This window comes from Bombyx mandarina, chromosome 08 (assembly GCF_030267445.1).
Source record: "Bombyx mandarina strain Sakado chromosome 08, ASM3026744v2".
Lineage (NCBI taxonomy): Eukaryota > Metazoa > Arthropoda > Insecta > Lepidoptera > Bombycidae > Bombyx > Bombyx mandarina.
This window is the reverse complement of record NC_143215.1, coordinates 13,450,927-13,474,385: the sequence shown is the minus strand read 5'-3', so window position 1 is coordinate 13,474,385 and position 23,459 is coordinate 13,450,927. Positions and strand designations below refer to the sequence as shown.

General features: G+C 41.6%; 1 protein-coding gene across 1 annotated transcript; it reads right to left on the bottom strand.

Annotated features, from left to right (window-relative positions):
- Nucleotides 1-1,571: 1,571 nt before the first annotated feature.
- On the bottom strand, nucleotides 1,572-17,498 carry cce-7 (carboxyl/cholinesterase 7). The gene is made up of 10 exons (XM_028174256.2): nucleotides 17,269-17,498; nucleotides 14,708-14,804; nucleotides 12,543-12,728; nucleotides 11,800-11,985; nucleotides 6,910-7,100; nucleotides 6,323-6,491; nucleotides 5,642-5,826; nucleotides 4,893-5,043; nucleotides 3,421-3,544; nucleotides 1,572-3,046 (listed from the first exon to the last, which is right to left on the bottom strand). The coding sequence occupies exons 1-10, from the start codon at nucleotides 17,455-17,457 to the stop codon at nucleotides 2,848-2,850; spliced, it is 1,677 nt and encodes a 558-aa protein (XP_028030057.2). The 5' UTR covers nucleotides 17,458-17,498; the 3' UTR covers nucleotides 1,572-2,847.
- Between the last annotated feature and the right edge of the window lie 5,961 nt (nucleotides 17,499-23,459).

The window sequence follows — 23,459 nt, the reverse complement described above, 5'->3', positions numbered from 1 at the left end:
GTCTGTTAAAATTAGATATCTATGTTCATTGTTTGTCAATTAAATTAAAAGTTATGTTTATTATGACAACCTACTTTCGTGGTTCTACGAAAATAGATTTTGATGTTTTTTTTTTTCAAAAATGATTCTACCTACATAACGAAAAAGTAACAAAAAATATGTAGTTGATTTCCATATTGTATCCGACATTGCGAGACGTATCCGAAAAAGCCACGTAGGTGCATGTGCAGGTGGAAGCGTTTCTTTGAATTCGTACGAAAATATCTCGTAACGAGTGACTCATCAGACAATAACTAGTCACTGAATGACGTAGGTAGCTCGATATTGATTAGTAAGAGGTTAAAAATTATATGATGCAATATCAGCACTGAGGTGTGCTGTTGGAGTGCGCAGGAGTACTGGGGCAGAATTTAAATTAGACAAGGTCTTTTATACGCGTCAAAGGGTGTCTAATTCATGTCATTCACGATTTGATACTGGTGGTAGGACCTCTTGTGAGCCCGCACGAGTAGGTACCACCACCCAAACTAGTTCTGCCGTGAAGCAGTAATGCATTTCGGTTTGAAGGGTGGGGCATACTTGAGACCTTAGAACTTATATCTCAAGGTGGGTGGCGCATTTACGTCGTAGATGTCTATGGGCTCCAGTAACCACTTAGCACCAGGTGGGCTGTGAGCTCGTCCACTCATCTAAGCAATAAAAAAAAAAAAAAATTGATATCCACGGGCATTTGTAACACTGATTAGACCCGAAAAAAAACATCCCTATATGGCAAACCGAACTTTTCCTTCTTTTACCGCTATCTGACCACAAACTAGGATTCCTTGTACTATTGGAACAAGATACTGATATATACATCATACTTATATGCGTTTGAATATTGACATCTATAGATATTGAACACCCACACGAAGAGTAGACAAGAGTAAACAAACCTGTTCAACACGCGAATGTCGGCCCGATGTGGGAGTCGAACCCATAAATCTTAGCCCAACAATGAGGGAGAATAATTACTGCACCAGTCAGTCTAACGATTGATTTGAATTTGAAATTTGGTCTTTTGTATTCTGTTGAGACAGGTCAAGATTTTAGAGCGAATAAATTATTTTATTGTCATCAGTATTCGATCCTTGTGCATATTTTGAAGTTAATCGGTGGCCTGAAGTTCAAAGTTTCCGTTAGGTACAAACCAACAAATAAACAAACATATCAAGCTCATAAAAGCGCGTTAAAAGTATTGGAAATACGAAAGTAGATTTTATTTGTGGCATTTTATAATTTATTTTTGTCTTATATTATAGCCATCGACAATTGATGATTATAGCCATAAGTTTTTGTTCATATTAGCGCTTTTTTACACGCTCATTAATGACCTTGGCGACTTGGGAGTCATTTTTAAGAGCCGTCCGCGTCTCAATTATTTAAATTTGTTATAGCCTCTAACCTCACCTAACCGATCAGAGATATTTACATTTCAATTTATATAAGATTATTCTTGTCCTACTCCGATTTCAAAGTATTGATTAAAACACTTGAACCTTGAAAAGGAAGATGATGATACGAGAAAAACATTTTTTCATTCATTCAATAAAATCATTTATTATACCTTATTTAAGTACTAATAAAATAGGTAATATGAAAATTAATAATAATTACAAAATAAATTGGTTTTGGATGTGTTAGTAGAGCAAGTATAAAAGGTTACATAAGCTAGATCTGTTTTTCTAACAAATAAAGTGTTTTAAGTTGAAGACAGGTGACATTTAGTCCATACAAACTCACTGGTGGTAGGACCCTTTGTGAGTCCGCACGGGTAGGTACCACCACCCCGTCTATTTCTTCCGTGAAGCAGTAATGCGTTTCGGTTTGAAGGGTGGGGCAGCCGTTGTAACTATACTGAGACCTTAGAACTTATCTGAAGGTGGGTGGCGCATTTACGTTGTAGATGCCTATGGGCTCCAGTAACCACTTAACCCCAGGTGGGCTGTGAGCTCGTCCACCCATATAAGCAATAAAAAAAAAAAAATACAAATGTATTTCACTGCTTCCTATGTGGGTTCTATCAAGAAATCGTCTTGATTTTGGAAGGGACGTGATTATACCACGGTTCAAATGCCGCAGGCAGATACCGTAGTGTTTGCGAATGAGATTCATGAAGGGACATCATCGTAATTGTTTAATTATTGATTGTGAGGTATTATAATCATGTAAAGGTAAGTTTCGCTGTCCTGCATATTGCTGCAATGCGAGTTATACGTTCCCCGTTGAAAGGTGATACAGCCTTTTTACAAACAAATTGAAATGAGCTCTAAGGGCTTTTTGAAAAAAAACCCGTTAAGCCGTATCCAGTGATTTTGTTTATGTTGCCACTCTTATGCGCCGTCACAGTTGTTACTGAATAGAACTATTGTTGCATGCTTAAATCTAAAGAAAAACTTAAGTAAGTAAATAAAACAATTCACATAACTTAACACCTTGCTTCCCCGCCAAAAAGTACAGGCATAGAGAGTGCTATATTTCAATAGATTTTTGAGAAAAAAAAGTGGAATATTAAGAACACAATCTCCGTGGTCTTTTTAAACCTGAATTTTCAATCCGATCAGTTCGAGCAGACAGCAATATATCTTTTAAATAGGTAATGTTAGTGTTAGTGCCTATTGGTAAATTTCTACACAGAACTACTTTCTGCATTAACCTAAACTTAAAGACAATAAAAATGGCTGCTCGTACTATAAGTATTGCGTGAAATTAATTTGATTTGATTTTCGTAATTATTCATTTTTTTAAATACATTTGAATGCGCATTAATTCTAATTTAAGGAATCAGTTATTTCATTATTGAAAACTTTAAAGTTCGTCTTTGACATGGGGACTGTATTTTTCGTTTTCAATAAAACCTAAGCTATCCCAGAACGATTTTTGGCCGAAGTCTGAATTGGTCTTCATTTGCATGTCGGTTGGCGAAGATATCTCCAAATAACTGATCTCTGGAACACCAGGCTTGATTGGAGTCCATTCGAGTCCCGTATTAGTTACTTTTGGTGTTCTGAGGACAGAATTTTATGATAAACTTCAATATTATCTTATATATATAAAAAAAAAACAGCTAATTCCGACGGTTGAAATAAACAAATTAAAATGCAACAGCCTATTGTCCATAAGTAGGTTGTAACTGTTTTTATGAATTCCGTCAAAACTCAGACCGCTGGCAACGATAGCGGAGTCTTCAAAATTCGTTTGGAACGGATACTTGATTGATTTGCAGAAACACCCAAGTCAGCTTAGCTTAAATATGATATTTCAATTTTATCAACTAATAGCTTGGTTCTTCAATCAGTCGTATTGTTAGGCCGCCTGGATATTGTACCATCGTGCCTATTTTTAAATATATAAGCACAGTAATAATGTACAATATCTTACCCGGTCGCTGCGTAACTGTACACCAAATCGATCAGACATTCTATAATATTGGTGTCTTCTGCGGAAATCTTACTCAAGTTTGGGTATTTGAATATTCTTAGGACGTCGTCAGCGTGGCATACACCTACGAAATAAGACACATTTAGTTTTATAATATTCAAAATTGTATTTTTAATATCTTTTAAAAACAAATAGTGTATAATTAATAAGATTTTAAATAAATATAGATTATAATAATAACTGGGGTCAAATCACGCATTGTCGTCCGGCTTCAATTTAGAATTCCCTGTGTTATGGGTACTAGAAACGGAGAAACATACTTTTATATGTTTAAAGATATACATATATAGATAATAAACACGCAGACCAAGAACAAACAAACCTGTACATCACACAATGTTTGCCCTATGCAGGAATCGAACCCACGACCTCCAACGTGCATTCATGTCTAGCGATGCAACGGTGTTCGAATCCCGCAGGCCGGTACCAATTTTTCTAATGAAATACGTACTTAACAAATATTCACGATTGACTTCCACGGTGAAGGAATAACATCGTGTAATAAAAATGAAACCCGAAAAATTATAATTTGCATAATTACTGGTGGTAGGACCTCCAGTGAGTCCGCATGGGTAGGTACCAACGCCCTGCCTGTTTCTACCGTGAAGCAGTAATGCATTTTGGTTTGAAGGGTGGGGCAGCCGTTGTAACTATACTGACACCATAGAACTTATAGCTCAAGGTGGGTGGCGGTATTTACGTTATAGATGTCTATGGGTACCGGTAACCACTTAACACCAGGTGGGCTGTGAGCTCGTCCACCCATCTATGCAATAAAAATAATAACATCGATCATATTTCCAGAATGCCTTAAGAATGCCTCTGCATTACGGGACACCTGGAAGGAATAAGATCCGGATGACCATAGCACTATGCACTGAAGCGATCAATTAATAGGAATGACGCTCCACCACGTCCGTCCAACCGGGGCTAGGTGTCCATTCCCGATCCTGCGGACAGAATAGAAAGCAGTCGACGTCGGCCCAAACACGTCATTTCGGATCCTCCCGATCCACTTATGGTGCTTTTAGGTACCTCAAGGACCGGTCATCGTTCTCGTTGAACCCGTCGCTTGCGACGAAGGGGTCGACGAGTAAATTAACCCTCAGACACTGCCCACTGAGTTTCTCGCCGTATCTTCTCAGTGGGTCACGTTTCCGATCCGCTGGTAGATTCTGCGAAGCACGGTTCTTGCTAGGGTTCGTGCTAGCAACGTCGTCAGGTTTGAGCCCCGCGAGCTCACCTACTAGTTAAGGTTACGCTGAAATAGCCTCTCAAGGCTCTCAGCTTAGGTAGGAAAAAAAAACTTGCTGTAAGACTAAAGTTCATGATAAGATTTCCTACAGAGATCACCTTTATTCCGGAGAACATCGAACTGAGTACAAAGATAGCAGCTGTGATGTGATACGTACCGTAATTATTTTCGTTCCTCGCCATTAAATTCGATAAACTAAACTCTCCTCTGAACGAATATCGGTATACGTAAGTAGGTTGGCCGGTTTTGAGGGCGTGAATTTGTGCCATTCTGCCTACGTCCACCACAAACAAGCGGTCACCTAAGGCCTGGAAATGAAAATGGGATTTATATTTAAAAGCCATAGGGTTTATTTTTAAAAGCTGCTATAGCTGAGTGGACAGTCTCACGGTCGGCCAGTATTAAATGGTCAACGGAGCTCATAGACAACGAGGATTCGATCGTAGGTTTATTGTAAAAGGGTTCGTTAAATTCTGCTAATCGGAACACATATTTGGATCGCATATCGGAACGCGGAACACATTGTAACTACACTTGAGACCTTAGAACTTATACCTCAAGGTGGGTGGCGCATTTACGTTGTAGATGTTTATGGGCTCCAGTAACCACTTAACCTTAGGTGTACTGTGAGCTCGTCTATCCATCTAAGCAATAAAAAAAAGCATAAATGCTTCGACTGAGAAATAAGTAGCTCTTAAAATAAATAAATAAACCTTTAGTAAAAATTTACAAGTTTTATTCCGATTATCGTTGGCACGATTTAGATTTTTGGTACAATTGTTCTTGGCACTCCATGGTATGTTTTTGGTACTATCAATGTGTGGCTGTGACCGGATATCTCCATTAGACCTATGGATTTCCTACGAAAGCAGTAGGTACTATTATTACTTTAGACGATAATCATACCTGTACAAGTTGCGGGTATGTTTCCTGACTGACGGGTTTCTCTCCGAGGTAATGCTCTTTGATCTTCGCAGCCACATCCGCTCTGAGGTTCAATGGGAGAGTGTCGTTGTACTCAAAGATGTTGCTGGCCAATTGTTCCCAATGAGCTTCAAGTTCATTTAACATTCCGGGCTCCGTTTGGTATACTACAACCATTAAGTTAATCATTTGTTATGCCACATTAATTTGTTTAACGTGCTGAATTTAAGTTTTTAATCGCACATATGTATACGAGAGAACGGAGAAAAGCTGCAGTAAGATTCACTATCTTCGTTATAATCTTTTTATTGGCGTGAGCAGATATGAGACTCATAGGCGCGTTTGTAAGCGGTAATCAAAGCACTTAGATGTTCATGACCATGTTCTTGATTGTGATTTTCAGACTGTATCTCCTTTGTGATTTTTTAGGTGCTTTTTGACTTCTGCCGTTAAATTACGAAGAACTATTAAATTATTTTAGGTTTTTGGTTTTGAAAGTAATATTGTACATATTGCGCGTCTTGTAGCTGTTGAGTCCCGTTGTGAAGTGAAGGTAGTACGAATATGTGACTACCGCCATTTCTCCTCAAGACAGGATTTTGACGTCTCCGCACTGAAATACCTGCTACACTAATATATTATTCAGAATTTCTTTATACATACCTGCAGCAGGATAGAGTCCTTCTTCGCTTGTAACCGAAGTAATGAGAGGTAATTTCGCCATGGCTCCGGCAATAGCGGCATGGTATGGATATTGCGATAGGAAGGGCTCTCTTACCCCTGGAGCTTCCGTAGTGGGAGTGAATGGTGTAAACATGTGAACCTTCCAATCCTGACGGATAAGTTTAAAGAAAACTAAGGCTAAAAGTACAAATAAATTCGGAATAATTGAACAATTATCTATCTTCTATCGTCTATGCAGCAAAAATACCTTTTCATTGCCTTGGTAAGTAACAGATTGTCGTGCAGTCCATGAATACCAGCAATAATAAATTATCTTTAAGTCTTGTTCAAACAAAGATGTTTCACTAAATAGTTTTAACGTAATGTAGTTCAGGTAAAACTCGTGAGCTCTGTTGCGGTCGATGCCAAAAAGTAGACACAGTATGCCTTGACATTGCAAGGGAGCGACGATGACCCTCTTACCAATCTGTCTACTAGTAAAAAATACAGGGTGATATTTTCTTTTAATTTTTTGTAAATAAATAATCTGCTTTTTAATTTTATGAACACAGTCTAATAACACTTACAAACATTTCAATCTGCGCCCTAACAATAACTTCAGCTGGCCTATACTTTAGGCAATCAATGATCTCCTTGCTGGTACCCGTAGGACAGCCTACTATACTGGCTAGAGTCTTGGCTTTTTGAGCCGGTTTCACTGAGTGCGTCCACGAGGCGAAGGCTGATCCGCTAAAGGCGATACCGCGGTGGAATGTACCTGGAGAATTTAATTTTAACAAATATTCTCAAGCCCTCAAGAGGTTAAAAGATTTTCGTAATGCACAAACGTGGTATGGTTAGTTAGCTGGAGAACATACTTGAAATATAGTCATTTATTGGTGTTAATTCTTATTGTAGTTACATTTTTTGGTTATAGGACTGGTGGTAGGACGCCTTGTGAGTCCGCACGAGTAGGTAGCGCCGCCCTGCCTATTTCTGCCGTGAAGTAGTAATGCGTTTCGGTTTGAACGGTGAGGCAGTCGTTAAAACTTGAGGCCTTGGAACTCAAGGCTGCATTTATATTGGTGATGTCTATCGACTTCGGTAACCACTTAATACTAGGTGAGCCGTGAATTTGTGCACATCTAAGCAATAAAATAAATGTTTCATAGTTACGTTTGAATACAATTATTTTGTGCAATATTGTTGACAGACAGAGATTTTCATATTGTTGATAAATAATATAATTGATACATTGAAGTTGAATAAAGAAATACATACTTTTATTTATTTATAATAAATAACAACCTAATCCAATGTTCTCTAATTTGGTAATGATCAAGAAAAAGCGTCCTTAATGTTATTTTGTGTTAGGTTCTGTAGGTTTTTTTTAATGGTCCGGAAATTGTGCCTTAACATCGACATACAAAAAAACCCGCAACTATATATATATATATATATATATAAAAAGAGGACCGTCACCACAAAACAAACAGTCAACTATGTTTTTATAGAGATAATGTGCGTACCGATGTAAACATTACCTCAATGTGATTATATTTTATCTGGAATATAAACAGCCTAGCTAAATACTCACCTCAAATGCTTACTTAAAGGACTGTTTGCTAGATTGTCGCAGACAGAACAATGGTGTTAGCTTAGTAATCTACATGGTATTACCATAAGCATATATTTAGTAGCTCGAATGCAGGTTAATGTCCCTTCCAAGGTCGGTTTTGTAGGAATTATGGACGCGAGTGGTTTCGGAATTAAAAAGGACCTTCTTAATATATTCTAATTAAAGTTAAGCTGGTTTCGTGCATCAAATATGGGAAATACAAAAAAGTGTGGCCATCTTGATTTTTTCAAAGGAGCGTTGAATTTTTTTCAGTTTGTGAAATTGTTACTACAAGTTTTTAGCGCGAAGTAGTAATGCCTTTCAATTTGAAGGGTGGAACAGCTCATATAATTGAGACTTGGACCTAGTGCTTCAAGATCAGTGGTCGCATTAACGTTGTGGTTTGAAATGGCTACCAGAGTCCATAGTCTCAAGCATATTGTATAGACTATAGAGCTTTTTGTCTTTTAAACCGAAACTCACGATTGATTTGCGGCAGAAATATGCAGCATCGTGTTACGTACCCATTCGGAGTCCCAAAACCTCTAACGACCAGTGTGCTTAGTGCAAGTTTTTTAACGTTCTCGATAGCGTAAAAGTAAACTTCTGTATGCAGTTGGAACAGCGCCCCTAGCGGCAAACGTAGGAAAACTTTCCAACTGCATACAAATTTGAGTTAAATTTACTTTTACGCTATCGAGAAAGTTAAAAAGCTTGCACTAAGCACACTGTTCTACACTATACTACACCCACTATAGGATGTTGCTAGGTAGACATGTGTAAGCATAACGGTTGATTAGACAGGGTGCTAATAGAGATTCAGTCTTTGATAGACACAATGCTACCACTATAGCAAAAATATAAATATATATCCGATAAGTAAATAACAGAATGTAAACAGCTCCCGGCAAATTGAGTGGATGTGACCTTTGATCTGATGTGTTCGAAACTAAGGATCCAATGATTACTCGTTTTAAAATTAATGAATCGTGCGCCCAAAGGAAATTGGCCTTATTTATTATTTATAATGACTTCGGTTGAGAGGCGCTTTGACTAGTAACAATCTAATTTGTAGAGCTTCAGCAAATTGACGGTTGACTAATTTGTCGTGAGAGAGGAAGTGATACATGAGGGTGATCACGACCTTCAGCATTGAGGAATACGACGCAAGGAGGAAGATTTTTTTCTGCACGTAACATATCCTTTATGATATTTTAATTATATCAAGCAAAGTATCATTTCGAATACTTGTATGGTCTCTTTATTTTTTATTTTTTTATTGCTTAGATGGATGGACGAGCTCACAGCCCACATGTGTTAAGTGGTTACTGGAGTCCATAGACATTTACAACGTAAATGCGCCACCCACATTGAGATATAAGTTCTAAGATCTCAGTATAGTTACAACGGCTGCCCTGCCCTTCAGACCGAAACGCATTACTGCTTCACGGCAGAAATAGGCAGGGCGGTGGTACCTACCCGCCCGGACTCACAAGAGGTCCTACCACCAGTTATTCTTATTGGGTCTTATTGGCTGGGCTTTGAATATTATTTGGGCTCATAGATTTCACAGGCTGCAACCTACATCCGGATATGAAGTTCCGTTTTTAATTTTTAAAGTTTGACCGGAGACCAGAGTGGGTTAATTAAGCATTTAATTAATATCTCTGTAAAATTGTGTCATAATAATAATATCGTTTAATAAGGAATAGCATCAATCGATTTAAACAGTAAACACGTTGATACGAATGTACTTCGTAATCAAATTCCCGTTTTAACTGATAACCTTACGCGATCATTGAATAATAGAATTTGATAACATAGTCATAGGACATGTTTTCATGTCAATAAACTTTCTGTCACAACAAACCGGCTTCGACAGATAAATTCATGACTTTAATTTGCAATTTAAATTTGAGTACTCTGAGGTAGGTTTGAAACTCTGCAAGACAAGGTCGATGAGGATCCGAGAAACCGTAAAGGCTTTCCGTTACGTCGGCTGTCCAATGGATGGTTAAGGCACCCAGAGCTAACATTTACTGGGGGTAGGACCTCCTGTGAGTCCGCACTGGTAAGTACCACTGCCCTGCCTATCTCTGCCGTGAAGCAGTAATGTGTTTCGGTTTGAAGGGTGGGGCAGCCGTTGTAGCTATACTGAGACCTTAGAACTTATGTCTCAAGGTGGGTGGCGCATTTACGTTGTAGATGTCTATGGGCTCCAGTAACCACTTAACACCAGGTGGGCTGTGAGCTCGTTCACCCATCTAAGCTATAAAAAAAAATACGTGTACCAGAGGGTTAATGCGTCCTTCTTACAAGACACGGCTGAATGAATTTCATTGTTTCGTCATTTGGGGCCAAACGTTACAAAGATTAACCAGATCATTCGTTGCGCTTCGTTTTTGCTTAACGTGCAAGAATGTTTCAATTCTCCCATATTATTCAATGACTAGCGACCCGCCCTCGCTTCGCTTCGGAAACATTAAATTTTATTATTGATAGCTGAGTCAAGCGATGTAGCCCGCGGTTATTGTCGTACCGCGGGTAAAACTAGTCTAAAAGAAGTAGCCTAAGAGTTACTTTTTATATCATCTGGACCTATCAGTGAAAGTCCCGTCATAATCGGTCCAGCCGTTTCAGAGATTAGTCGGAACAAACAGACAGACAGACAAAAATTGTAAAAAATGTTATTTTGGTGTATGTACCGTATATACATATATTCATATGCATGTAGTAAAAAGCGGTTATTTCAATATTACAAACATACACTCCAATTTTATTTAAATGTATCGATGTATAGATTTATAATTTAAATTAATATATTCCCCAAAAAAAGTATCGAATGATTATTGTATTATTCAAACACAGTACAATGGATTTGGGTAGTTTATTAGGTTTGCAGTTCTGTTGTCGTTTTTCGCTGACGGCATTAAATTAGATATGTTACACAACAGTGTGTGCGTCTTTGGCGTTTTGTGTTTCAACTTGAAGTCGTAACAATATTTGAGGCTTTCCACTTGTTGTCAAAGTGAATAAATAGGATTCACGTTATGGCATCCGTGGACTTAATATCAGAGGGACTACAAGAACGTCAGCTTACGTACAAGAACCGAAAATAATTGTTTTTTTTTGCATTGCCTTAAAAGGCAGATGAGCTTAAGGTCAGTACTAGCTTGACGGTTAGTAGTTACTAGTAATGCTAGGAGGACCTCCTTAGGAAGGGTAGGGTTTGCTGACAGAACCATGAGCATTTCTGAAGAAGGTTCATCAGCTCAAGAGTAGCTGCTCCACGGGAGCTACTACCGCTGGACCGGTATTGCGACCTGCTGAGAAGTTCCGGCGAGAAACTCAGCGGGCTGTTGTTTTGGGACATCAGGAAACACTGCGGATGGGACTTAATACAAAGCCTGGTGGAAGGACATCTTGTGAATCCGCATGGGTAGGTACTCCCACCCTGCCTATTTCCACCATGCAGCAGTAATGCGTCTCGGTTTTAAGGGTGGGGTAGAAGTTGTACTATAAAAACTGAGACCTAAGAACTCCTGTCTCGAGTTGGGTGTCCGCACTTACGTCGTAGGGGTCTATGGGTTCTGGTAACCACTTAGTACGCGGTGGACCGTGAGCTCGTCCATCCACCTAAGAAACAAAAAAAAAGCCCGATATAATGTAGCCAAACAAAATATCTCTGAATATGGAATGTTAATGACCGCAGTCTTTTCGGGTAATGGGGATAAATTTGCTCCGTTATAACGATGAATATAATGGGATAAGTAACAATTGCTTGTATGCAGTCCGATATAGACCATCTTTGAATTGGAGCCTCGTGCGATTGATAGGTACAAATAGTATCATGGGCTACCTCTAGAAAGCGGTGAAAGGTAGTGATAGTGGACGCTGGCGCCGCCTGCGGAGCATCCAGTGAGGGTCACGCTGTCTGGATTCCCGCCAAACATCTGTATGTTGTTCTTGATCCAGTGGAGGGCGAAGGACTGGTCTTTCAAGCCGTTGTTGCCTGGCGCTACCTCGTCGCCTGTGCTAAGGAAACCTGGAGGAAGAAGTCAATATATGCTATATTTAGTTAACTTCGTAATCGTTTTTAAGAAAGTTTAAAACGTATTAGGTTTGTAAATCTTTAAATTAGTTTTATAATAATAATGAATTTAGTTTACAGATTCAATTAAAACTAGTTTTACTGTTTAATCTTGCGTTCTAAATAATTTAGCATACTTCAAAAGTTTCATGGTGTTAGGTGACTAAGACCGTAATTTGAATATTATGCTAACTACAGTCTTGTTTCATATTAATAAAAAAATCTAGATATTAACGTTTCATTTAACACAGAACGAACTGATATTATCTTGAGTCTGGCAGTTTTTTCGACTTTTCTTTATATTCTTCACAAAGAAAAAAAAAAAAAATAGTTTAAAAAAACTAACAAAATATATTTTTTTTATATTGAATTGTCATAAGTCCTTAATAAGTATACCAAATTTCGAGTTAATCCGACGTTTTGAAGGGGATCAAAATCATGTTCAAAGATTCCGTTACATACTAACATACATACGTCTGAAGCTAATAAAAGCGTATTAAAAACAGTCTCACCTAGAGGTCCCAATCTATAATTCAACGTGACGACCACCATATCCCTATCCATAAGATTTCCGGCATCGTAAAATCCTCCTTCACCGTACATGAAGGCCCCGCCATGAATGAAAACCATAACAGGAAGAGAGGCCGTTGGAGTCAGCTTCGGTGTGTACACATTCACGAACAGACAATTTTCACTACCTGTTGAGGATATTAAAGAGCTAGTAAGTTAGTTCAATACCGTCTTAACTTTTTGTAAAGGCCAGCCGCATGTAAATAAAATTGTTATCAAACATTTTATTTGAATACCATAATTATGTCTATGGTAATTTTTGCTTTATAATGAAACGAATAGGTAGTTCTTCGAAAAAAAAAATACCTAGTCAGGTCATAAATTCTGTCACATGTTTAATGAAAAATAATTGAAACAAGTTTATTCATTATGTAACCATTCATATACCAAAATGAACTTAACAAAACATAGATTCTTATGACACTAAAGCTTATTCAAAATGACCTCCGTTATTTTGAATACAGGCCTTCAATCTGCGCGGCCAGTCGTCTATCGCAGCACGAACGAGGTCCATGTCAATATCGGCGGCTGCTTTAATCAAGGATGTCTTGAGTGACTCCAAATTGGGATGAGGCTTTGAGCACGCCTTTTCCTCCAAGTGTTGCCATATCTTGTAATCTAACGGATTCAAATCTGGACTGGAGGAGGGCCAGTCTTCGTGCCGGATGAAGTCGATTTCACGGGCCGCCAGCCAGTCTTGTGTGCTCTTCGCTCTATGAGCTGGCGCCGAATCTTGTTGGAATACCCAGTGCCTGTTATTGAACATGGTATGAGAAACAGGTTCCACAAGGTTCGTCAGGACTGTATTTTGATACAAAACTGCATTCGTTTTTACACCTTTCTCACGAAAATGTACCTCTGTTAAGCCCCAATAAGAAACTCTCAACCATACCATGAGCGAGGATGGAAAATGACCTCGTTGGACACGCGGAATACGGTTGCTCGCTTCTTCACTACTGTGTGCGTACACCTTATCATTTTGTTTGTTGTAGCTTTCTTCTACGGTAAAAATTTTTTCATCCGATAAAAGAATTTCCCGATATTTTTTTCCCGCGTACCGCTTCAACAGAGCGGCATCTCTTCAGTCTCAGGTCCATTAGACGAGCATTCAAACGATGTCCTGTTTTTCTTCGATATGCCCGAAGCCCTAAGTCTTCATTTAACACCCTTTTCACCGTGGTTCTGCTTAACCCCATCTGAAGGGCCAACAGTTTCTGTTTACGTTTGGGATTTCTTTGAATTCGCGCCTTCACAGCTTTTATCACTGCTGGAGTCCTAACAGACCGAGGGCGACCACTTCTTGACCTGTCATCTACACTAGAGTCTTCATTGTATCGTTTGATGGTACGATAAACGAATCTTTTGGTTATATTCAAAATTTTCAGTATGTTAAAAATTTGAATTGGCGCGTAACCGCAACGATGCAACGCAATAACTGCAACACGGTCTTCTTTAGGCGTCCACTCCATATTTAAAAATGAGTAAAATTCTAAAAGTATACATTTTTATTTTCATGAACAATTCGAAATTCGAATTCAATAACCTTTTTTGTGGCCAGCATTCTAAAATAAAAGTTTTTACTGTGTGACAATACTTATGACCTGACTAGTTATATACATATAAATACTTTTTTTTTATTGCCCTTGTAGGCAGACGAGCATACGGTCCACCGGATGGTGAGTGGTTACCGTCGCCCATGGGCTTCAGCAATGTCAGGGGAAGAGCCAAGCCGCTGCCTACCGCTTAATACTCTCCACAAGCCTCGTTTGAAGAAGGACATGTCATAGCGCTCGGGAAACACCGTGGAGGGGAGCTCATTCTATAGCCGGTTGGTAAATAACGGTAATTCCATTTATTGCGTGGTTCTACTAAACGATGGACGTGAGACCATTTGGCTATGACAACGTAACGATATCCCTTAGGTAGCTTAAAAATGGAAAAGCCTCGTGCGAGAACGGTATAACAACAGAGCTTCTAAAAGCCCGATGAGTCTCCGTATTGATGGAATTCCAAGTGCGTCCACTTTAGTCCTTTAAATTTCCACAGTAAAGCGGCATATAAAGCTTAGACACTGATCTCAAGGTGATTTATCTCAACTATTACTGACCGGTTATAGTTCCGACGAATGGATCGTACTGTAGACACGAGGAAAGAGTCCTCGTGGCATCCCAAACTCCAGTCCAAGGCTTCAGCTGTTGGGGTTCCTATGAAAAAGGGGCGTGTAAAAATTACTGGATATGTCCAATTCAGCAAATTCTGGTAACCAAGCAAAATATGAGAGCTAAGAACCACTAAGAAGTGGGTTCGGCTTCGATCATCTCCTAATTGATGGTCACCGTAATATGACGCGAATAAGAGCATTGTGTTTAAGTTTGTGAACGCATGCGACTTAGGTGCTGCTTAGAGACGTACTTTTTTTTTTTTTTTTTTTTATTGCTTAGATGTGTGGACGAGCTCACAGCCCACCTGGTGTTAAGTGGTTACTGGAGCCCATAGACATCTACAACGTAAATGCGCCACACACCTTGAGATATAGTTCTAAGGTCTCAGTATAGTCACAATCCTTCCTTACTACCGGTATTTTTGCTTAATAAGAATACAGCACGTACACTTAATATTTAGTAGGGAAGGAGGACGACACATAGGTGAATGAAGTCACGGTCCATCTGGCATTAAATGAGAGCTTCAGACAAAATTCGAAGACTTAATGGTATTTTACAAAAAAAATATGCTTAGTTGGGTTGACGAGCTCACGGCCCACTTGATGTTAAGTGGTTACCGGAGCCCTTACCGTCTACTACGTAAATACTATGACTATCATGAGATATGAGTTGTAAGGTCTCAGTTTTTACAGTACAACGGCTGCCCCACTCTTCAAACCGAAACGCATTACTGCTTCACAGCAGAAATAGGCAGGGCGGTGGTACCTACCCGTGCGGACTCATAAGACGTCCTACCATCAGTAATTACGCAAATTAAAATTTTGCGGGCTTCATTTTTATAACACAATGTGATTCCTTCACCGTGGAAGTCAATCGTGAACATTTGTAAAGTATGTATTTCATTAGAAAAATTGGTACCTGCTTGCGGGATTCGAACACCGGTGCATCGCAAGATACGAATGCACCGGACGTCTTAATCTTTAGGCCACGACGACTTTAGTTATGTTCTACGTCGTACGAAATCAGAATGCATGGCTGCTTTGTGGTAGAATAGGCATGGATGGTTGTACCTGCCCGCGTGGGCTTACAATACGTACTACTGAATTTAAGAAATACGCGCTTCCGTGGTTTCAGCGCTGTATCTCTCACGTCATTTCGGCTCCTCCCTATCCACTAACGGTGCTTTTATGTACCTCAAGCACCGGTCATCGTTCTCGTCGAACCCGTCGCTTGTGACGAGGGGCTCAGCGAGTAAATTAACCCTCAGACACAGCCCACTGAGTTTCTCGCCGAATCTTCTCAGTGGGTCGCGTTTCCGATCCGGTGGTAGATTCTGCGAAGCACGGCTCTTACTAGGGTTCGTGTTAGCAACGTTGTCAGATTTGAGCTCCGTGAGCTCACCTTTTTTTTTTATTTTTTATTTATTGCTTAGATGGATGGACGAGCTCACAGCCCACCTGATGTTAAGTGGTTACCGGAGCCCATATACATCCACTACGTAACTGCGCCACCCATCCTGAGATATAAGTTCTAACAACGGCTGCCCCACCCTTCAAACTGAAACGCATTACTGTTTCACGGCAGAAATAGGCAGGGTGGTGGTACCTGACCGCGCGGACTCACAAGAGGTCCAACCACCAGTGAAAAACTACTAGCTCGGAGAATCTAGAATCTCGAGATTACTAAAATAGGTAGGAAAAAAAAGCTGCATCTCCTTGTCAACAAGCTTACTGCAGTACTGTAGCCAATTACATAGATTTAAAAAAAAATTTGTTTTAATATTGAATAAATCATTTATTCTGCACATTTGTTCGATCTTGTGAGAGAACACATCTCTGCCTATTATTACTGAAAGTTGCAAACGCATTCACGAATTTCGGTTCGAAGGGTAGATTAGATTAATCGATTAAGTTAGTGACACAATTTTGCGATACTAATAATTAGTTTTTTTAAATACCTACACAATACTATATTTTCTTTAGTTTAATTATAAAAGATCATTAAGTTTTGTGACGTGTACAAAAAAATAGTGTTAGATCCGGTCGAATCAAATATCCAGTCTCCAAGGTTATCTACATAGCTGTGACCAAACCGCTTGATAGGTATCATGAATGGAAGTTGCGACCCATGTCTTTAAGGCATTCAACGCAAAGACGAGAAGCAATAAATATTGCACTGATAAATTTTGTCAAGATGCACTGAATTAATTAAGACCTCTCGATTGAAACACATACACTTCACTGGTGGTAGGACCACTTGTGAGTCCGCACGGGTAGGTACCGTACCACCACCCCGCCTATTTCTGCCGTGAAGCAGTAATGTGCTTAGGTTTGAAGGGTGGGTCAGCCGTTGTAACTATACTGAGACCTTAGAACTTATATCTCAAGGTGGGTGGCGTATTTACGTTGTAGATGCCTATGGGCTCCGGTAACCACTTAACACTAGGTGGGCTGTGAGCTCTTCCACCCATCTAAGCAATAAAAAAAATACAACATACAAAACATACCCTAAATCGATACTTTCCAATTGGTGGCCTTGCGTAGGGAACTCCTTGAAAGCTAGCGTAGGGTCTGCCCTTTGTGGAAACCTTCCAGCTGCCTTGTATAAGTCCTTGGGACACCCTCACTACAGGGTTGAAGCCTTGAGCGGTCGCCGCAACCACCACGGCAGCGAGGAAATATAATTTTATTAACATCTTCGCTGGCACGTGCGTCCGCGCCGGTAATCTGAATGGCACTGTCGTGTTTGACTTTCCAACGTGACTGTCAATAAAGTATCTTTATTATATACAAGCGGCCTGCTCCGGCTTCGCTTGGGTCTTTAACAAAAATTCCAACGATATTTGCAGTTGTTTAATTTTTTTAAATAAAAGAACACTTATTGCGGCATAACTATAACAGTTAGACATATGATGTCGCGACACTTTTTGTAAATAATAATGTATTATTTTATTCTATTAGGTAATTTTTTTACACCTTGGGTTACATTGTTGGAGTTTTAATAAGGATCCCCCCTGATTTTTTTCCAAAGATTATAGCCTATGTCAATCGGGAATAGTGTGGCTTCTAAGCAGTGAAAGAATTTTTCAAATCGGTTCAGTAGTTTCGGAGCCTATTCAATACAAACAAACAAACAAATCTTTTCTCTTTATAATATTAAGTATAGATATATATACTTATATTTAATGTTGCAGCGATTATGAACGTTGAGCATTCTCCACAACCTGGAGCTAACCATAGATAATACATTTAATATTTAAAAGAGCTAACTGGGACTTAATGGTTGTTCAAAATTATTTGATTGACATTTGATCTTTCTTAAGCGAAATAGGCAAATTCTTAGGCAAAATAGGCAAATAGGAATTAGGCAATTATGCCGAAAGGCATGTTCGTACAGTCATTAATAAAATGAAAATTAAAATGCTTCATTGTTTACCGAATTTCATAGACTCGCTGCGTTCATCAGTAGGGCATTTCCAGCGAACCTTCTTTTTTTTATGGCTTAGATGGGTGGACGAGCTCACAGCCCACCTGGTGTTAAGTAGTTACTGGAGCCCATGGACATCTACAACGTAACTGCGCCACACATCTTGAGATATAGTTCCAAGGTTTCAGTATAGTTGCAACAGCTACCCCACACCTTAAACTGAAACGCATTGTTGCTTCACGGTAGAAATAGGTGTGGCGGTGGTACCTACCCGTGCGGACTCATAAGAGGTCCTACCACCACTAAGAACCTTAGTCTTAGTCTTAGTCTTATTCTCTTCGCGTAATAGCTGTTCTATAGCCGAAAAAAGCTACTTCCAGATTCGGAACTCAAACAGGAGATACTTATAGTATTACGCATAGTAACATTTAGAGAGCAGTTATAAAAAAAAAAACTTCGAGATAAGTTTTATCGGCGAAGAGTACACGTAACAGATAACGCTATTTGATTCCACATTAAAACTTATTATTTGTTTGTGTAATTGCTACTATTACACACGGCTTTTCGTCACGGCGAAGCCGGAAAAGTTAGGGATTCGCCTATCCTAAAAAAGTTGATGTCTGCACCATACCGTCTGGTGTGAGTAAGGTATGCGCTATTTCTGAAATCTCACAGATTTCAGTTAAGCCGCGAAAGTGTTATGAGGAATTGTTCGAGATAATCCTTTCATCTCCTCTTCACCATCGCACCTTCCGCCATCGGAGCAGAGTCCGCAGTGCATTTCCATTTTTTATTCGCCAATAATTCGGTTCTGGAATTAACTCCCCTCCACGGTGTTTCGCGCTTAGATCCGTCCCTCATCAAAGGAGGCTTGCGAAGGGTCTTCAGTTCTTGAAAAAAAAACGTTGCTCTCCACACATCCGAGAACAGGCGGGAATGGCGCAGGATAATACAGGAGAAAGTTGTTAGAGGAAGCCACGCCCCTCAGCATTGAGGATTATCGACGCAAGGAGGAGCAGGAGGATCGTTGAATAATTAGAAAATAAATTGTGAATCTAAAATTGAGGATTGAACGCAGAAACGTGTAAGAATCCGTTAATTGGAAAAGTTTATCGTTTGACTTGTTCTGTTTTAAAAGATCGTTAGTTTTCACGTCGCATCGTTAAGACTTTCCTCAATTCATTTCGATATTAGTTGGTGTTTTTTTATTTTTCTGTGCTAGAATTTTTCTATTTCATCGTAACATTTCGACTTTAAAGAGACCAACATTTGAATAACAATTTAAATGGTTCATTTTAAAGAAAAAACATGTCGTGGACAGAGATGTCGGATTAAAACGTTTGTTTCTCCGAAGAAAAATAAAATGAATTAGTTTTAAGGGCGTCACGTGTTTGTTCAGTTTTTATTTTTCTATTTTTGTTTTTGATTGACTTTAATGTTACCGTAGTAGTAATTGAGTAATCATATCAGAATAGGCAGGGACGTCTTAAACTAGGATGGGGCCCTTGGGCACACAAGAATTTGAGGCCCTTTTGGAAAGTAAAAAAAGCTAATTATAATAATTTTTTTTTACTGAGTATGACCATTTATTATAAGTAATCAAATACAGTATGATATAATATGTCATTAATGATATTAATGTTTTTTGGTTAAGATTTCGATAACGGTTTCTTTCGGGAGTTCTGTTGAGCAAAATCTTCTATTACAGGCATAGTATATGCCTTGTAAATACCTTCTGATTACTGATTTGTGAAAAAAGTGTAATGTGTCCGACAAAAATGTTTTGAGAATAAACGTGTGAGAGAAATTGTCGGTCTTTCGGGGCCCCCTGAGAAGGGGGTCCTGGGCATGGGCCCCGTGTGCCCTTATGGTAAAGACGGTATTGAGAATAGGTACAGTACATTACTGGTGGTAGGACCTCTTGTGAGTTCGCACGGATAGGTACCACCACCCTGTCTATTTCTGCCGTGAAGCAGTAATGCGTTTCGGTTTGAAGGGTGGGGTAGCCGTTGTAACTATACTGAGACCTTAGAACTCGTATCTCAAGGTGAGTGGCGCATTTACGTTGTAGATGTCTATGGGCTCCAGTAATCACTTCACACCAGGTGGGCTGTGAGCTCGTTCACCCATCTAAGCAATAAATAAAAAAAAGGTACATCTGAACCAATTCTAAATACAAATATGTCTTTTTCAGTGGTAGGCAACGGCTTGGCTGGAAACTTACCGTCAGGTGGATCGTATGCTCGTCTGTCTACAATAGCCATATAAAGAGAGTTCATAGTGATACCACATTCTCGCTCACGACTCGGTCGTGCGCGGACGTGCTTTCCGATCCGTGGCCCGCTTGCGAGCTGCGTCTCTGAACTCACAGCTGTGCTCGACAGTTTAGTGACCGTGAATACATTCTCGTTTACGACTCGGTTGTGTGTGAACGTGCCTTCCAATACGTTGGTCGCTTGCGACCTACGCATCGGAACACACATTTGTGCGTGATAGTGTTGTAACCGTGAATACCCACCTCATACCAACTGTCTTTTTCAAGGCAACCAATCGCTACGATCAGCCTTCCTGTGGCACTATCACAGGCTAGCGATTTCCTAACCCTTCCCAAAACAACAGTCTTTTTCAAGACTAGACCCCCGCTCGTGGTTCCGCCCGCTGTAGCATTATACAGCCCGAGCGGGTTCCTTTCCTTTTCCCCGCCGATTGCCGTTTTCACGGCATAGGCATTCCCCCCTGCTCCTTGCTGTCCTGCAGCACAGGGGGGTTACAAATTCTATCCGGGGCCTCGCCTTTCGGCGAGTTCAACAAAAGTCCCTGGGCCGCCCCCCCGGGCAAGAAGACCGAAGATGAGTGAAGATTTAGTGGGTGACAGTGAAAGTGCTAGGGACATTGTCGGGTTCCTCCGGGATAGGTACCCGTCAATTAGGGCCGAGTATCTCAGTTATAGGGCCGCTCGTGGCAATCCCTCCCCCCCCGCGTCCGTCGCCGCGTTTCTCAACCGTGCCTCGAATGCACGCCGCGCGCCCCCCCGCCGCCGCGTCAAGTTCGAGCGCACGTTCCCACGATGCGACTCACGAAGCGCCTAGCGCTACCCCCACCCCCGCGCCCGCGTCGGATACGTCATCGCGCGCTACGTCGGCCGCGACCTCGATCGTTTCAAGTTCAGGCTCCGATACCGAATCGGAGATGGACTTCGAATCCGTGTCAAGCCCTCAGCCTGGAACTTCGGATGGGTTCCAAACCGTAACGCGCGGTAAAAAGCGTACTCGCGCCGTGGAGTCCCGGAGCTCCACGACGAAGCAGACTAAATCCGCGACCGCCCCCGCCCGCAGGTAGTCGTGACACCGGAGTCGGACTCCGCTCGCCGCGTAACTCCACCGCCGCGTCCCAAGCCCGCGCCCACTCCTAAAGTAGCTGCCCCGCCCCCGCTGATACTTCAAGAGAAGACAGCGTGGAATCGCGTATCCCAGGCCCTTCAGGCCAACAAAATTAATTATACCCATGCGCGTAAAGTCGCGCATGGGATTCAGATAAAGGTCGCAACGCCGGGCGACCATAGGGCCCTCTCTTCATACCTCCGAAAGGAGAACATAGGTTTTCACACCTATGCTCTTCAGGAGGACCGCGAGCTCCGCGTAGTAATACGCGTAGTAATACGCGGAGTCCCAAAAGAACTAGATATCGAGTACATTAAGGAGGATCTGACCGCTCAGTCACTCCCTATAGTTAGTGTGCATCGGATGCACAGTGGGCGGGGCAAGCAGCCCTATAATATAATTCTCGTCGCGTTGGAGCCAACCCCGGAGGCCAAAAAGAAAATCTCATGCCTCTCGACAGTTTGCGGCCTATCTGGGGTCTCCATCGAAGCCCCCCATAAACGTGGCACTCCCGGGCAGTGCTACAGGTGCCAACTCTATGGCCACTCGGCGCGTAATTGCCACGCGCGTCCCCGCTGCGTGAAGTGCCTCGGCGATCACGCTACGTTAGATTGCTCGCGAGTTAGGGAAACCGCGACCGAACCCCCAAGTTGTGTCCTATGCCTTAAGCAAGGGCACCCCGCGAACTACCGTGGATGTCCTAGGGCTCCGCGTAAACGTTCAACCCACCCAGCTCCGCGAACCGTCGGCCCAAAGACTTCGGCACCTTCAGTGCCGAAACCCGCCTTCGTGCCGGTTGCAGTTCCCACGGTCTCGGCGTGGAAAAAGCCGCTGCCGTATACGAAGGCGGGAACGGAAACCGCACCCCCGCCCCCGCTCGCGACACGCCCCGCGCCCCAGCCCCTGCTCGCACCTCGCCCCGCGCCCGCGTTCCGTCCCCCGCAACCCTCTGCCGTCAACGACTTCGCGCTCGTGCGCGACTTCATCACCGCGGTTAACTTCGACCGTCTGCGATCGTTCGCAGACGCGATACGTAGGTCGGTAACCTCCGAACAGCGGCTCGCGGCCGCTTTCGATCACATGGACGTCTACGAGTCCGTGTCTCGCACGTTGTAAAAATTCTTTATCGGTAATCAATGGCGCAAAAAGGTAGAGAAAAACAGTATTCCCTTACGTTAGCATTCTACAATGCTAACGGACTCGCGCGGCAACGCGATCAAATTTTCGAATTCCTCCGCGACAATCTTGTAGATATTTTGTTAGTGCAGGAGTGTGCCGTATCTCGCTGACAGGACACCAGCCGATCGTCATCGCATCCGTTTATCTCCCCCGGACAAGCCCCTTCTGAGCAGTGACATCGAGTCACTGTTCCGCATGGGAGACTCCGTCATCCTGGCAGGCGATTTAAATTGCCACCACACTAGGTGGAACTGCCATCGTACAAACGTTAACGGTAGGCGTCTCGACGCGTTTATAGACGACCTCACCTTTGAAGTAGTCGGTCCCCCAACTCCAACATGTTATCCGTATAACATCGCGCTCCGTCCGAGCACTATAGACCTGGCATTGCTTAGGAACGTAACTCTGCGCTTGCGTTCCATCGAAGCACTGTCAGAGTTCGACTCAGACCACCGACCTGTCGTTATGCAGCACGGTCGCCCTCACAACCCAGTCACTGTTACGAGGACCATGGTGGATTGGAATAAGCTGGGCACGTGCCTAGCCGAAGCCGCTCCGCCAATCCTCCCTTACGGCCCGGATTCGAATCTATCCCCCGAGGACACCGTCGAATCCATAAACATCATTACCGATCACATCTCTTCCGCGATCATTAGATCTTCAAAAGAAGTCGATGTGGAGGACAGCTTCCATCGCATCAGACTGTCCCCCG

Excerpts from the sequence above, each read along its gene's own strand:
- cce-7 (XM_028174256.2), bottom strand. The coding sequence starts at position 17,457 with ATGTTAATAAAATTATATTTCCTCGCTGCCGTGGTGGTTGCGGCGACC. Across the intron at positions 11,986-12,542 it reads TTATAGATTGGGACCTCTAG|GTTTCCTTAGCACAGGCGAC; the intron begins GTGAGACTGTTT and ends TTCTTCCTCCAG. Across the intron at positions 7,101-11,799 it reads CCTTTCACCGCTTTCTAGAG|GTACATTCCACCGCGGTATC; the intron begins GTAGCCCATGAT and ends TAAATTCTCCAG.